Here is an 18,036-nt window from a genome sequence, read left to right on the forward strand (position 1 = left end):
GCCGCATGAACTGAGGTGCTACAGCAGTCGGTCATGATTATTATTATCTTTTTATGACATAATTTGAAAGCTGTGTGAGATCATCGTGGGTTGTCAGAAATAGCAATAGTAAATAAGGGGGAGTTCTTTGTGAAGGGTGAATAAAATATATACATTAACAATGCAGGACATCAAGAAAATTAAAGATGTCTTTCAAATGGCTTTCATAGTCTACCCGGACATACGAACAGAACGAGAGTATTTCAGAGGCTCTAAAAGGCATCTAAATTAATATTTACCTAAAAAAGTCCTGCTTAAAGTTTAGACAGCAGATAATGTTTGGCTTCAGGGTCTGACATTTTCAGAGTTCAGGAGTTAAACCAGATCTTGTGAAGGTCTCTCAGGTGGTAAATCAATAAGGGGATGCCAAACACTTTTTTGGCATTTGATAACATCCCACAAACTGTAGAAAATTAAACCGGGATTTTAGAACAACAACATGAAACAGAATCACCATTACTAAACATTACAAACTCACCTCACAACAGGAGCTTTGGCTTATAGTTTATTAGACATCACAATGAACCATAAAACAGAGAACAAGTTGCTTATGCATATAAAATAATGAGAAATATTGAGAAATAGAATGCAAAAAATGAACGTTAGAAATAAAAGAGTCCCAATTCTCCCCACTGGGCGGTCTATACAGTCAATGATTTCCTTTTTTTCATCTCAGCAAAACAAATCTGTCAGTAAAATGGCTCAAAACAAAGTAACAAAGGCACATCTGGCTTGACGATGACAGGGCAGTGTGCGAGCGAGCATGTGCTTGATGACTTTGAAACGGTCTCTGATATGATTTGTGATGATGTATAAACATATGTCAAATAAAGTGTGTTCGTTTTTCTGGAGAGTACATTTGATGAATGACAAGAGTCGTTCAGTAACCAAAGACTAATTTTAGAGGGCCTCTATTTTGTTAAAGAGATCATTCATTGGAAAATGGAAATCCTGTTTTTTATTTACTCTCCCTCACGTCATTCTAAACATGAGCATGAATAATTTCTTCTGTTGTTTTGGACCACACTGACTTTCATCGTATTAACAAAACAGCGTTCAAAATATCTCCTTCTGTGTTGCACAGAAGAGGAAAAAGTCAGGTTTGAACAACACAAGGGGGAGTCAATTACGACAGAAATTTCACATTTGTCTAAAACAATCCATTTACCATTCCAAACACCTTTGATTGTCTTTTAAAAAAATTGGCAAAATGGCATTAAAACTTAAATAGCCTGTTATTTAAAACAATACATAATGCTTGCAAGACAGAAACATTTGAAAAACACTGAGAAATACAGAAAAATAAATAAAACATTTTTAAAAATGTAACTTGAATCACAGTTTAAAACCCTTAAGGATGAGTGTATAACATACAGTGATTGTCTAATACTGCACCATTTTAGCGAATGACGGTTGCGTGAAGACGGCCCGTTTGAGGCGTGAGAATAACATAAGCGAACCTCAAATCTCATGCAGCATGCAGACGTACATTCCCTTAATCAGAAACAGTGACGAGACCACAACTCAGCTATACCGAGACGACAGGTGAAAGATTGTCATGTCATGTCGAGAATCAAAGTTTTCTGCGATGTCCAACAGGCCAGAATGTGTTCGATGGCTAATCAAGACTGAGGAGGGCTTGTTAATTCATCTAGGTGAACTGCACCGTCCATCCATCGATCCGTCTGTGTTTGTCATGGTGCCTGCTCATCTATTCATCCATTCACACATCTAAAGATCCTGCATTTTATGTTCTTTGTGAATGTGCATGTTTCTGCTCCAGGTGACCGTTAAAAAAGCTGTCCGTTCGTTACATTTAGGACTTCTGTAACCTGTTAGCGATTCTTTAGTTGATTGCATCACTATGGTTTTGATATGAGTTCTTTGGCACAATTACAACAATGTATTGAGACACTATGACACAATGATCTATCGACAGCTTTAAGTGGATGTGCAAAGATTACATTCAAAAGTGAAAGACATGATCAGTGATGGAATTAGTTGCCATGCCATCCAAGAACCAGTGAAAAGGCCAGTGGGGAAAGAAAAGAAAAGAAAAAAGACCTGTCTCTTAAAGAAATAGCTCATCCAAAAATCATGTCTTTCAAAAACTGTATAACTTTCTTTGTCTGTGGAACACAAAAGGACATGTTAGCTGCTCGTTTTTATACACTGAAAGTAAACGGTGACCAAAACCGGCAGGAATTTCAGTGGATATACCTTAAATTTCAGTCTGTCAATAAAAAAGAGTGCACATTCTTCAAATCATCTCGTCATGCAGGTTTGGAACATAAGTGAGTTTTGAATGAACTGTTCCTTTAAGAAGGAGGACGTCAAGATTCTCTAATTCTTGCGATCAAATCTGACACTTCTTTTCAAGAAAAAATATAGGAATAAGAGGAATAATGATAACATTTGACCAAACAGACACGATTGAAGTGATGTGGCCAAGAAGAAATCAGTGATACGCAGGGCATTTGTATATTATTAAACATCACTTAGAATCGAAATCAGATTGTTCTGGCTTTCAATTCATGTCTATTGACTTTGAAACTAATACATTAAGTCCATTTTCAGTAAGGCTCCATTTATTTGATCAAAATACAGTAAAAACAGTAATATTGCGGAATATTCAGTTTTAATAAATTTGAAAGTGTCATATATTTTGATGCAAAGCTAAATTTTCTGCATCATTACTCCAGTCTTCAGTGTCACATGATCCTTCAGAAATCATTTGAATCTGCTGATTTGCTGTTCAGTTATTAATGACGGTTCTTATTATTATCAATGTTGAAAAAACGTTTGTGCTGCTTAATGTTTTTGTGAAAACCATCATTTTTATTTCAGGACTATTTGATGAATAGAAAAATCATTGAACAACATTCATTTAAAATACATATATTTTCAACATTATAAAATGTCTTCATAATGGAAATGTATCACTATAAATTTTTAAGCAGTTAACAACGTTGATAAAAAAGAATATTAGAATGCATTTTAGAATGATTTCTGAAGGATCATGTGACATTGAAGACTGGAGTAATAATGCTGAAAACTCAGCTTTAACATCACTGGAATAAAAATACATGTTAATAAATATTAAAATAGAAAAGTTATTACTGTTTTACCGCACTAAAAGTTTTGTCCAATCAAATGCTCTCTAGAATGAGAATGCCCCGCCCACAACACAACCAGCCTTGACTAGTAACAATTCATGTGATGTAACTAAAGCCCACTGACTATTTTTAAATGGATTATGTTTTTTTCACCTTCTAAAATGAAGTTTTACTTGGAAATGCCAACACAGAAAGAAAACTGTGCTCATCCAGAGATTTCATGAGATCTTTAACATTAATGTTTAGCTTCAGAAGGCAGAAAACAAAACAAACCTCCCGTCACCTTCAACATCTCAATATGCATATTGTTCTTCTTATGGCCAGAAAAAGGGAGCGAGGAAAGGTTGCGACAGGTGCCCACTGTATTTAGGAAAGCAACCAACCATGCCATGCAGATTATACAGTTACAAAATCCACACGGATCAAGAAGAAAAACATCAGCATATGACTTAAGTAATACCCGTTAAAAGAAAGTTTAAGAAAGTGTACACTTTTTCAATTTGCACCCCACTGGTATTTTTTGGAATTGTGTTTTTAATTTTTTTTAACACGTTAGACTGGCTATATATATATTTTCCTTATATTATTTACATAACTTATTTGGTACTTTTAAAAACAATGAACGCACCAAACAACCAAAGAAACGAAAATAAGAAAATAATGCATACATCTGTTTTTAGGTGATATAATCGATCAAAATGACATCAAATATAAAATATAAAAATACATTTTTGCTGTATGTAAAATACAGTGCATATACCACAAGACTTTTTCCCTCATCACAGAAGATAACGCACAAAACTGACGAAAGCTAAAGCTTAGAAGAGCACTACACCGAGATCGCAAAACAAAAAAAACAGATCAGAAACAAAAGCAACGTTTGATAGTATATGCAGTGTATTTTAAAATACTGAAAGTTAATTCTTATCTTTAGACCTTGTAGGAAAATTAAATGTTTTTCTGACTATGTTTGCTGTGAATGTGTTTCACGTAACCAGGAGTAAAATATACGTAACATAGCATCTCAATAGTGAATAATTACCATTTCTCATGGATTTGTTTTACCATTAACTGCGAATCAAAGTTTGCTTGAATAAAGTTCTAAAAACTTATCAAGATTCCAAAATCTGATCTGGACCATCCACAAAACCATGAGAATAGGTTCAAATATCTGTTAGCCACATGTGAAAGGAACGTGACCGGGCTGGGGTGTTGTGGATGTGTTTGTGCCCGAGCCGTGGAGTATAGTCGGCTGTGCTGTAACGGGGGTCCGCGGCTGGGCAGGACGGTGGCAGTGCAAATCACAGGCACGGCCTTCAGCTTTAGACCAACATGGGTTTGGACACAAAACTTTCTTCACAGGCTACGTTAGTATAGTTAGCTTCAACATCATTCTGGTCAGCTGGTTTGTACGGTGGAAGGGTCTCATCAGTCGTGTCGTCTTTTTTGGAAGGGTGTCCTGAGCCGTCCCAGACAGCGGGGGTTCCACCGTTAGCAGGAGGGCCGGTGTTGTCATCATCTAGATCCTGAAGCACACAAATGAAAGCATAAATTAAAGTACAGTGAAATTCAAAGACCTGAAAGTGTAATATCAATAAATATAATATATATTTTAGTTTTCTTTTCTCTTCGCTGGATTGCTGATGTACTCTACCCAGGTATAGATGTTCATCCATCAATCATGAACATTCAACCGCTAACACGAGGTGCGAGTGGTCGCGAGCGCTGATGGGAGAATGGAGAAAGTTTTTTTTTTGAGCTACTGGGATGGTGCCCCCTCTGGGAGCGACGGTACTGAACACCTTTAATATTGCAGCAGTCCATATCGAGATTTGATTAAATGCTCTACTTTTGATTTATTCATTCAAAAATGGCCGAATTCCGTGACATTCTGCTTTATACAGCAAGTTCCATTTCTGTGATTCAATCGGAGTGAATTTATGAATGAAAGTGTGAAAGTTCTGACACAAAACAAAGTTGTTACGTATCCTCACGCTTTTTAAAAGTGGTTAACTTTGTTTGACAGGTGCAATATTTGAAAATCGAAAATTATTAACTTATTTTTTTAAATTACATTTATATTAGAATATGTCAGAGTTCGGAGCGGGTTCGCGAATCATTTGAGTCAATTCGGGAGTTCGGAGCGGGATCGCGAATCATTTTAGTCAGTTTGGGGATCGCGAATTATTTGAATCAGTTCGGGAGTTCGTAGCGGGATCGCGAATCATTTGAGTCAGTTATGGGGATCACGAATCATTTGAGTCAGTTCGGGAGTTCGGAGCGGTTCGCGAATCATTTGAGTCAGTTTGAGGATCGCGAATCATTTGAATCAGTTCAGGAGTTCGGAGCGGTTCGCGAATCATTTGAGTCAGTTTGGGGATCGCAAATCATTTGAATCAGTTCGGGAGTTCGGAGCGGCTTCGCGGATCATTTGAATCAATTCGAGAGTTCGGAGCGGGTTCGCGAATCATTTGAATCAGTTCGTTCTTCAGAAAAATCTTTAAGGTCCTGCAGATTCTTCATTTTTCCAGCATCTTTGCATATTTGAACCCTTTCAAGCAATGATTTTGAGATATCACACTGAGGACATTTGAGGGACTCAAACAACTATAACAGGACCTTAAAGATTTTTCCGAAGAACGCTGCTCAGAACAAGCAAGGGACTCGTGCACAACTATCACAAAACAGAAAGACAGTCGAGGATCATCAGGTAACAGAACACGGTACTAAGAAACAAGGGTTCCCAAACTTTTGAGTGGGGTTATTTTAATAATTTCAGCATTTTTTTGGTCTTGTGGACTAAATGTTAATATCTTTTATGTACAATATCTTACTCAGGACAGTACTAAATAAAATATAACATGCATTTAGTATGATCTCTCTTATCTTTTGAAAATTACTCATATTTTCACAGATTCTGGAAGGGGTGCCCAAACTTTCGAGCCCCACTGTGTATATATATATCGCTAGATTTTGCACTTTCACACTGCCAGTGATGACCCGGGATATGTGCGTGCTTTCACACACAACCCTTGAAGATCCCGTAACGACATGTGACATCAACGCGTGACCTGTAATGTACGAGTCAAAAACGCTAGGCACATTATACTTTCACTGAAGCAAGCAAACGATCTCGCCGTGACCCTTACGAAAGGAAAATATATTTACCAGTATATTTCTTAAAATATAGAAAATAGAAAAATAGATTTTTCTTTTATGCCAAAAATCATTAGGATATTAAGTAAAGATCATGTTCCATGTAGATATTTTGTGAATTTTTTACCGGAAATATATAAAATATTGTCAGATCCTAACAAACCATTGACACTTAAGATTGGTGTTGTGGTCCAGGGTCACACATATATTATATATATATATATATATATATATATATATATATATATATATATATATATATATATATATATATATATATATATATGTGTGTGTGTGTGTGTGTGTGTGTGTGTGTGTGTGTGTGTGTTTGTGTATTTGTGTGTGTGTATATATGTATATGTATAATGTATGAAAAAAATATAATATTAAACATAATTCATATTTATGAATAATGTTGCATTAGTTCAAATCTGTAAAGTGTGAAGTTATTTAAATGCACAATCCTTGGAAAATAATAATAATGAATGAAAAGAATAAACAAAAATAATTAATCAAAATACTAGCAAAATGATTTCAGACAGCTCCTCTGATCATAACAGCAGATTTGTCACAACACACGTCTGGTTCAGACAAATGTAACAAGCTGTACATACACACATTCACAATTCATTACAATCACCGAGGTGCTACTAATGCCAATTTAACAGTACCTCAATCGGTCATTAAGCATCAGTGTAATAGCTGGAGAACAGAAGCACACATTCTTATTTATTAGAGTTAATTGATACCGAATGAAGAATCAGCAGATAAAACGGTTTGATAGAACACTTCACCTCCTGACTCACAGTGAGCAGAAATTTAATTTAAAAGTGCTAATATAGTGTGGTGGTTATCTTGTGTGTGTGTGTGTGTGTGTGTGTGTGTGTGTATCGCTGTCTGAATGATGAAGCAAAAGTTGATTTCTAATTATGTAAGGCGAATGTGTTTTTTTAAATTATTTTAAATTATTATTTCTCAGTTATGAGGTGATGCCAGTTTCAGTCCTGGTAATTAAACCTTTTTATACAGGTTGGACACAGAAAGGAAACTAAAAGGGTTTTATTTTTCTTAGTGATGATCTTACAAAGAAAGTAATATCAATTGCACAGATCTAATAAAAGTTATTACAGCAAATTTCCCAGCCTTTATCTTATCTTATGTAATAAAAACAATATTAATATGACACTATTCAAATAAAAGCAAACATTTAAAATTGTATAATTTATTTTCATAAATAAATGTATAATATTAAAATATAGTATTATACTTAATTCATATTTATAAATAAAACTTTATACATTATAGAAATATTTAACATTACTAAATTCTTATAAATATAATACAAATATTTACTGAATTTAAAATGTACACAATTAATATTTATAAACATATAAACAATAAAACATTAAGAATATTAAATATGACTATTCATGTTTGTAACTAATTAACAAAGTAAATAAATTTCACAATATTAAAACATAATATAATACATTAGCCATATGATAAATAATAATGAGCTTTTCGTGTGTGGACCATGTTAGAAAATCACTATTTCCAGCAGAGTTTAGAAATATATGTCTGTATATATGTACAGTAAATATATGTCTGTACAGATATAATGCTGATATAATTATACATCATGGAAACAATAAGCATGATTAATGAAATGAATGATGCACACAGGCACACAATTATTTATTTTTTTGTGCCTGTGTGTAATTTTTTATTAAAATAAAACACAATAACTAAATTATTCTTCCGTTCATTCCAGCTCAGCTTCCCATTGGGGTGTGGCCAACACAATTTTAAATTCACTAATTAAATGGAGCCGATTCTTAAATGCTGAATAATGCCTGGCTAAATCACCTAAAACAATAAATGCAGACACTTATTGAAAGCCCAAACCGAGTCCCCTGGGGATTTGATCACAAAGGTACGTGTCTTCATACACAGACCTGCTTTAGTAATTGGCTTTATGGTTATCATAGTTGATGAAATAACCAGCTCATCATATTAATCCACATAAAAGACCCTTTGGCAGTGTTAGCACATGCCACACATCACTATGAGTCACTAGCTTTTGCCGTTAGCATACGCATATAAGCCGCCTGCTGTCTTTAGTACCCATTGTGTACCCCCTGTACCCACTGTCCATACTGTGTGTGTGTATTTGCAGGTGCTTCTCAGTAAATTAGAATGTCGTGGAAAGGTTTATTTCAGTAATAGAACTTTGTGAAACAATTGTGAAACTCGTGTATTAAATACATTCAGTGCACATAGACTGAAGTAGTTTAAGTCTTTTGTTATTTTAATTGTGATGACTTTGGCTCACATTTAACAAAATGACTCGTCCTTCACTGTCGTCGCCCCTCTTTTGTTTCTTTCCAATCTCCTCCGTGGGACTCGCAGGTGTCGCTGATTTCCAATCACTCCACCGGCCTCGCTCCGTTCCCACGGCTCTCGGCCCTGCCCCACTCACCACAGTCATGTGGTGATATCCCAATCAGCTATTCAACTCAAAACATCTGCAAAGGTTTCCCGAACCTTCAAAATGATCTCTCAGTTTGGTTCACTTGGCTACACAATCAAGGGGAAAACCAGTGTTAATTTTGACACGAAATTTTAATTTAGTTTTAGTCTTAGTCTTTTGACTATAATTCTTTTTAGTTTTAGTCAAGTTTTAGTCATCTGATTTGTTTTAATTTTAGTCTTATTTTAGTCGACTAAAATTGCTTGGTATTTTAGTCGACTAAAATAAGACTAAAATCAATAACAGATTTACTAGACAATTTTTTACAGCTGGTATAGGAAACAAACTTAACCAAAATATATAAAACACAAATTCAACTTTATTTCAACACAACTGTGTCTTTATTTCGATTCAAAAGCTTTTATGCAGCAACAAACACTGTCATGATAATGTAAACAATAACTAGCTGCCAATTGACCATCAATAAAAGAAAAATAACGTTAGGTCCAGGACCTTAAAGCTTACAGCTGAGCTGAACAATAAGTGCATACATTTAAAGTAAATATTTAATAAGTTGGCAGCTAGGTGGATAAAAAAAGTAACAAGATTTTATAAGGTATTCATTTGTCTAGCAATATTGTATGTTTTAAATACTATAATATTGCTAGATTTGTATGTATAATGATAGGATGTGAACATTCATGTTTCACATGACTAATATAGAAATATTTGTGATATTGTCAACAAGTAGAACATTATAAAATATACTAAACATTAGTATTAATCAAATGTATTTATCATGATATTACGTATTAGTATTGTGCTCGCATCTAATTTGAAGAAGGGGCTATTTTACAGTACTTTTCAGTTCGTAATATTTAATGCTACAACATCTACGCACTGCACTATTCCAATTTTGCTTAGCTCAATAAACAAAAGAACATCGTTGTGAAATTACATTTGAGAAAATGTCCGGGTGGCTCGTCTGTAAATGTCTTTTCAAATTGGTTGTGTTCTTGCCACGAATGAGCGCTCTGCGTGCTTTACACTTTGTTTTGTTTTGTTCGTCGTCAAACGTGAAGTGAGCTGTGGACATTTTGTCGCTCTTTTAGACAGTAGGGACTTTAAGCAACAGCTGCGAATGGAACGGCTACAGCGACCGGAAGTTTGCCGTCACACCGCTGTAGCCAAGAACGTAAAAGTCACTAAGCAACGGTAAAACAGAACAGCGCAACGCAGCATTAATTCATTTATTGAGATCCAAAAATATATATAATTTAAAAAAGCAAGAGAAGGATTGCTTTTGGCGTTAAATGACAATCTTTTGTCAGAAGAGGAGGTTTTAATATTGTATGATGTAAATAAGTCTAAAAACATAACATTTATTTACCTAACCTCTCACGTTGTAGCGACTCTGGCAAATCAGCTGTTCTCCCGTAGTAGACCGTTAAATTAGAACGTCACAAAGTAGCAGTTAAATTCGCGCAGGCGCAATACAACGCCAGAATGGCGTTGCCGTTCCACCAGAGGCTGTTGCTTAAAGTCCCTATCACCTCTTCGAATGCCGACTTCCCGGGAGCTCATAAAAACTGAAAACCTTCGCTTCACGTCTCAATAAGTCAGGCTCTGATTGGTTCTCTTCTCTCATGCAGTCTGTTCTGTTTTGCCGGTTCTTTTGCTCATTCCTCGCATCTCTCCCGTCTGCTGATTTGATTTTCGTCACAGTCTATTTTCGTCTCGTCCTTTATTCGTTGACGATAATGTCAATCAATTTAGTCATAGTTTTAGTCTCCATCAGTGCCTTCTATTTTAGTTTTCGTTTCGTTTTCGTCGGCAAAAATATATTCGTGACGAAAATAATGACGAAAATATTTAGTCAACGAAATTAACACTGGGGAAAACTGACACCCAATGATTGACACCCAATGACAATCATTGACACCCTTCACAAGGAGGGTAAGCCACAAACATTCATTGCCAAAGATCCTGTCTGTTCACAGAGTGCTGTATCCAAGCATGTTAACAGAAAGTTGAGTGGGCGGAAAAAGTGTGGAAGAAAAAGATGCACAACCAACCGAGAGAACCGCAGTCTTATGAGGATTGTCAAGCAAAATCCATTCAAGAATTTGAGTGAACTTAACAAGGATTGGACTGAGTCTGGGGTCAAGGCATCAAGAGCCACCGCACAACTGGCTAAGGTTGTCGTATTCCTTTTGTTAAGCAACTTCTGAACCACAGACAACATCAGAGGCGTCTTACCTGGGCTAAGGAGAAGAAGAACTGGACTGTTGCCTAGTGGTCCAAAGTCCTCTTTTCAGATGAGAGCAAGTTTTGTATTTCATTTGGAAACCTAGAGGAGGAAGGGTGGAGAAGCTCATAGCCCAAGTTACTTAAATACCAGGATTAAGTTTCCACAGTCTGTGATGATTTGGGGTGCAATGTCATCTGCTGGTGTTGATCCATTGTGTTTTTTGAAAACCAAAGTCACTTCACCCGTTTACCAAGACATTTTGTAGCACTTCATGCTTCCTTCTGCTGACAAGCTTTTTGTAGATGCTCATTTCATTTTCCAGCAGGATTTGGCACCTGCCCACACTACCAAAAGCACCAAAAGTTGGTTAAATGACCACAATGGTTGGTGTGCTTGACTGGTCAAAGAATCCTGGGCTTCCAGACCACTTCAGCAGTGCCACAAACTGATCACCTCCATGCCACGCCGAAGTGAGGCAGTAATTAAAGCAAAAGGAGCCCCTACCAAGTATTGAGTATAAATTTTTTTATTGGTTTTATTAAGTATTCTAATTTGATGAGATAGTGAATTGGTGGGTTTTTGTAAAATGTGAGCCAAAATCATCACAATGAAAAGAACTAAATACTTAAACTACTTCAGTCTGTGTGCACTGAATTTATTTAATACACGAGTTTCACAATTTGAGTTGAATTACTGAAATAAATGAACTTTTCAACAGCATTCTAATTTATTGATAAGCACCTGTATATATCACAAAATATTCTGAAAATGTAACTTAAATTGCCTTCTAATGTTAAAGTTTGGGAAGGGGGGGTCTTACTGTAACGGGCTCTGCAGAGTTGGTTTCGTAGTAGTTTGTCTCATAGTTGCTGAGCGGCTGGGTTTCTGTGATGGTTGTGGTCTTGTCCTGTGGTTTATTCAGCTGTACACACAAACACATGAGATGATGACACTTTAGAAGTTGGTTGTGGACCAGAGGAACATTACTTGCCTTGAAGGGAATTTTTGTCATTATTTATTTACCCTCATATCATCTTTTTTTCTTCTGCAGAGCACAAAAGAAGGTATTTTGATGAAAAATGGGGAAAATATAAATAACATCGAACATTTATTTTTGGGCAAAAAAGAGAAAATATCTTATGTGCTCCACAGATAAAAGAAAGTCATAAAGGTTTGACGGAACGTGAGTTTGAGTAAAGGACAGAACTTTCAAAAGTTTGAATCATTTTCAGTCTCCTGTGCTCACCAAGGCTGTATTTATTTGATTAAAAATACAGTAAAAAGAACAATATTGTGAAATATTATAGTATTTTTAAATAAATATTTTCTATTTGAATATTTTATAAAATATAATTTATTCCTGTGATCAAAGGTGTATTTTCAGCATCATTACTCCAGTCTTCAGTGTCACATGATCTTACAGAAATTCTTAATTTCTTCAATGAAAAACATTATTCGTTGAATTTACTATGTGATTGCAATCAATTTATTTTAGCTACATTTAAATCAACAAATTTAGTTGACTAACTTACATTTTTTTAAATTAAATGTAGCTATAATAAATTGTTTGCGATCACTTACCTAAAAAAAAAAATTATAATTTTTTTTCAATGTAATATGCTTGATTTGCTGCTCAAGAAACATGTCTTATTATTATCAATGCAGAAAATAGTTGTGTTGTTTAATATTTGTGTAAACACTGTTTTTATTTTCTTCAGGATTCTTGAAACAAAGAATAATTACAGTATAAATAGAAAACTTTTGTAACATTGCAAATGTCTTGTCTCTCACTTTTAATCCATTTAATGTGTCCTTGCTGATTAAAAGTATTAATCTCTTTTACCAAAAAAAGTGTTGACCCCAGTCTTTTGACCGATCACATATTACCATCTTCAGGAAAGGCTAAAAAGGCTAATCAAAAAGTTTTAAACAGGTAAAAGGCCATATTTAGAGTGAAATAACTGCAGATTTCTTACTGCAGCTGCTATTTTCAGCAAACATGAAGAGAGATCTCATAATCACATATTTCAGGGGTGCTGACAGCTGAATTAATCAGATTTTTAGGCCAGCCGAGATGAAAGATGCCTGTGATGTACATGTTAATTTGCCTGTGGTAGGACACACACACAAACACGTATGCACACACACATTTAGCTCCACCCACACATTCTACATTAAGCTTCAGTCGATACACATTACCCCCATGTTGACCCCTTCTTTCTCGACTGTGGCCCGAGGGCAGTCCAGTACCAACTGGATAATAATCATTAACCAGAGAACAATGCAATTCTGAGCCATTCATATTTCCTCCCAGCCCATTACTAAGCTTGTGCTTCAAAGATCTAAATCCAAACATCTATTTCATGGTGGTTCATGCATGTGTCTTTACACCAGCTGTGTTTTAATTGCGGTGTGTAGCCAAGAGAATTGTAAGTAATCTCGACATTGTATAATGATGAAAGCCCAATACGTCAGAGTTGAAAGAGAATGTCAGATGTGACTGTTGAGAGGTGACTGATGGAGAAAAAAAGTCCGCTCACCATTTCTGTCGAGCTTCCAGATTTCACCGGAGGAGGCGGCTTGTGTTTGGGGGGGCCTCTGGAAAGGAGATACAACGAGATGTTTAGCTATAATGTGATGCGCATGCATGCCATACTGTGAACGCACTGATTAAGATGCAATGAGAATGAAAGAGACAAAAATAGCTTGGATGTTCTAGCCAGGAAAGAGAGAGAGAGAGCAAAAAATGGGATGTTTGAAATGAATGTGTGATTGTGTTTGTTGGGTGCGCGGTCACACTCACTCTCCGTTCTCCATGCTCTGCCGTCGTTTGTGGAACATGGCCACACCAGCGCCGATCAAACACAGGATGATTATGATGCCAATGATGCCCCCAACCACTGGCCCCGCGTTGCTGGCTTGTGCTGGTAAAGGTTGATCTGAAAGAAGAAAGGTAGACATTAAATCCTCTTTGCAGGTTTTCTGTTCTCAGAAAGTACAAACCACTCAGAAATAAAGACTTGTGCTAAGTTGTATTTACCAACGATCTTTGTTTAGTCAATCGATCTCTCCACCTAAACTCTGAGGAGAATCAGATATCAGTGTTCGTATCACAGCTGTGGACCACTCAGAACTAAATTGAGGAGTGAATTCAGGAAATGGATTTGTATCATGGTAAATTTATTCTTAATTCTAAATTAAAAACAGATTTTTTTAACCCTAAAAAAACAAAGTTTGGACAGACAGACAAAAAAGATAGATGAATGGATGGATGGGTGGGTGGATGGATGGATGCCACATACCCACATACTGTATATAAATTTGTATTTAGTTTGCATTTGATTAACTTCTGTGGAAGGGTGGAAGAACACCTCACTTTCAAGAATGCATTACTTGTGTTGGATTATCATTCCTGTCATTCCAAATCAACGTCCTGTGGAATGTGGCAAATTCAATTAAAATTCCAAGTGATGAGTAGAAATTCTGAATGTTCCACATCCCTGGTCTAGATGTAGGTCAGAAGCCCACAAACCAGATACAAGCTGCACTACATTTCAAACCAAATTTGAACTAGGCTCAAATTGGCTGTGAAAAGAGATATCTATCTGTTTTTTTTTTCCTGTTCCAACACCATTGTGATGTCCACCATTAGCGCTTCGAACCAGTAAACCCTCTTGAGAACTAATACACCACGACTCCTTATCTTTCCCTTTGCAGTTAGACTTTTAAAGCTGGAGTGATGAGGTTCTTTGTAGTGCAGCTCAGTTTGATGAGGTATTCACAGGCAAAGCTTGCTAAGACTTGCTGCTGGGGTGGGTATGCTAAAATTAGTAAGTCCCACTGCTCTCAGAGCGACTGATGAGACAGAAGGGGAGAGAGAGAGATGAGTGAGGTGGAAAGAGATAGACGAGTGGGAATGCCTTCACCAAACCTTTTTATTGAAACTTTATGCATTGTCATGCCAATAAAACGCTCTTGAAATGAGGTATGACGATTGGGAGTGATAAGAAAGGACAGGAAGATTGAGTGTGTTTGGATGGAAATGCCGGTGTAGTACTGCTGCTGTCCACCAGGGCTGTACATTCCTAATATGTGTTTGATCTGCAAAGTCACAATGGTGATCTTTCTGTGAATTTCAGCTTATTTCGGAGGGATCAGACTAACTCTGTTTCCAGTGCTTGTAAAGAAGCAGATGTGCTCATCGCATGCACACACGCACACTCTTCAACACATGCATTTCTAATATAAAACAGATTCTTGATGAAACCGGGCAGTGAGCCACAGTAATGCATGAAAGCTCTCACACAGAGAACGATATTGGACACTCTTAAAAACACCAGTGTTTCAACAGCAGCATTGAGTTAGAGAGATCAGATTAACAAACGAAAAAAAGAAAAAAAAAACTCTATTTGATAAAAGCTGATAGCCACACAGCATGAGACCGTTTTCGCCACGCTGTGTTCAACAAGAGCATTTGTTATCAATGTTCTAGAGAGTAAGAGGGTTTTGCTTAGTGTGTGTGTGCATATATCAGTGGGGCTTATCAGACAGATCAGGCACTGAAAGCAACATAAACAAATCTAAACAAATGTGTCAGTTGTATGTCGTGCCATCCTAAAGATATACTGCAATCAGCTGCACACTGTTCCTCGAGTCATCTGCTCACAACTTAACTACTATAGTCTCGCATGTTTCCTCTACTGGTTGGTTCTTACATTAGCAGTGCATTTACTTGGCCTGGGTAAATTTCCACCGAAGCTGCTTATTTTAGGTCACAGCTCGTGCTGTGTGGCTTGTTTGTTTGTTTGTTGGGTAGTGTTTCTCAACAAATGACTTGCAATTAAATGAGAAACATTGAGGGCAAGAAGAGAAAATGAAAATCCATGCAGTTTTATTAGAATGAAGACTCCGGGAAGACAAGACGAAAACAAATAATGAAAAAAAAGTGCGAGCAGCTAATTTCTGGCGGAACTGCTAATTTTGAGTTTAGCTCATGTTGCTGTGATTATTTGGTTGCAGTAAAGTCTCCAAACAATCAACTTGCAATTTAATGTGAAATATTTCATCCATATTGCAATTTAATGTTTTTGCTGTGCTACATTTTTTTTTACTATAAAATGCTAGACAAGAAACAATTTCAGAATTCCCTGAACATATTGCGTTAAACTAAAAAATAATAAATGAATTCAATTAATTCAATGATAGAGAGAACAACAGACAGACAGGGGTGCGTTTCAGAAAAGCAGCGTTAGCTAACTATGGTCGTTCCATTGAACTCAATTGGTAATGACGGAAATTGCGACCATACAGTAGTTGCTTATGGGAAACACACCCCAGAATGATACAACAAACAAACAATAGATAGACAGACAGACCGACTGACTCTTAGATAATAGACAGATAGAGTAATAGAATGATAGATAGATGAGTGTTGGGTGCCAGGGAAGCTGTAACTGCTGATTTTGAGTTGTATCTCCAGCTGCTTTATTTACTTTGTCTCTAAAAAGCGTCTTGTAATTAAAGCGGGAACTGTGAGGGCGGGGGAGGAGCTTCAGAAATCCTTGACTGAATAATCCCTGTTACAATTTAATAAGAATGAGGACTCTAGGAAAAAAGCAGACTGCCACCAACAAATTACTGCTGAAAGCACTGCTCCCGCTGATGTGCTCGCGTCTGTTTGAGAGGAACTTCTTACAAGTCACTGAGTGCATCATCCATATCGCTATTTTATTAGAGCAAAGTCTGAGGAAAACAAACTAGACCGTGACCTGCAATAAACCACAATTTCTTGTGAATCCATTATTATAAAAAAGAAGGAATGTCAGCGAGGGAGATGATGAATAAAGTGAGACAATGGAAACTCGTTTTTTACAAGTCTGTCGATTTCCAGGACGAACAGGATGAGAACGAACACAATCAACTAATCTGCCATTTCTCTTCCTACTTTTCTTAATATTAACAGCTTTCTGTTTCAGCTTCACAGGCTTTTTCCTTGCGATGTCACTCAAGGATAGCGACCCCTGCTTGTGTAGGACGAAATAAAACACACACACAAGTGTAAGAGGTGGGTGGACGTTTTGGAGGGACTGACAAAAGACTCATTGTTGAAATAATAATAATTATCAGCAGCAGCTTGACTTCTGATTCATCCCATTATCGCCCATATTCTTTCAGCATTCCACCACTATACTTAGCCGCCAGACTTAGAAAGAGCCAGAGAGAGAGAGAGAGAGAGAGAGAGAGAGAGAGAGGTTGTGCTGTGATGAGCTGCCTTTGAAAGCTTTATAAAGATCATGATAATTGAGATGTGCAGTCTGAAATCTGTCCACATGCAGAAAAACAGCCCTGTTCAGTCCACTGCGAGCGCTTCGTAATGCCATAAAGAGGATTACACGCACACACACACAAATACGCACACACACACACACACACACACACAGTGTTCTTGCTAACCCCTGTTGCTGTGTTGGTGACCTGCTAGATTTCTTCTCTTTACACCAATCCAATTTGCACACTCATCTGTGATTTGTTCCCGCTCTTAGAGATAATGTTTTAATTGGTTGTGGGCTTTGTGACTGGATTTGCTTAACAGCTATTACAAACTGCTGTTTAAAAGCAAACAGTGGAATAAATAAAATACCAAGGCTGCATTTATTTGATAAAAAATACGGTAAAAATGTTAACACTTTACAGTAAGTTGTCATTAGTTAATGCATAAACTAACATTACACAGTACATTTGTGACAACATTTATTAGTCTTAAAATATAACCGGTCATGTTAGTTTTACAGATACAACTTATGATTTATAATATAACAATAATGTGTTAGTATGCTGAAATTAAAATTTTTATTGATTTATTTTTACTATTAACTAACATTAACAAATGGAACATTATTTTAAAGTGTTACTATAAGAACAGTAATATCATGAAATATTATTGTATTTTATATAGAAGGGTTATTTTAGTATACCTATTATACATTTTACTAATATTTAGAATG

At 36.3% G+C, this 18,036-nt stretch overlaps 1 protein-coding gene across 2 annotated transcripts in view; it reads right to left on the reverse strand.

The window, feature by feature from the left end:
- Positions 1-531: 531 nt before the first annotated feature.
- LOC127935725 (nectin-2) overlaps positions 532-18,036 on the reverse strand; it is a 149,113-nt gene continuing 131,608 nt past the window's right edge. The window contains exons 7-10 of one of the 2 annotated variants that reach the window (XM_052533835.1): positions 13,836-13,971; positions 13,573-13,630; positions 11,853-11,954; positions 532-4,681 (exon numbers count right to left, since the gene is read on the reverse strand). In XM_052533835.1, the coding sequence (XP_052389795.1) occupies positions 4,478-4,681; positions 11,853-11,954; positions 13,573-13,630; positions 13,836-13,971 (500 nt within the window). In that variant the 3' untranslated portion in view covers positions 532-4,477. The remainder of the gene's footprint in view (positions 4,682-11,852; positions 11,955-13,572; positions 13,631-13,835; positions 13,972-18,036) is intronic. The other variant, XM_052533836.1, reaches the window with a different exon arrangement.

This window comes from Carassius gibelio, chromosome A19, assembly GCF_023724105.1.
Source record: "Carassius gibelio isolate Cgi1373 ecotype wild population from Czech Republic chromosome A19, carGib1.2-hapl.c, whole genome shotgun sequence".
Classification (NCBI taxonomy): Eukaryota; Metazoa; Chordata; class Actinopteri; order Cypriniformes; family Cyprinidae; genus Carassius; species Carassius gibelio.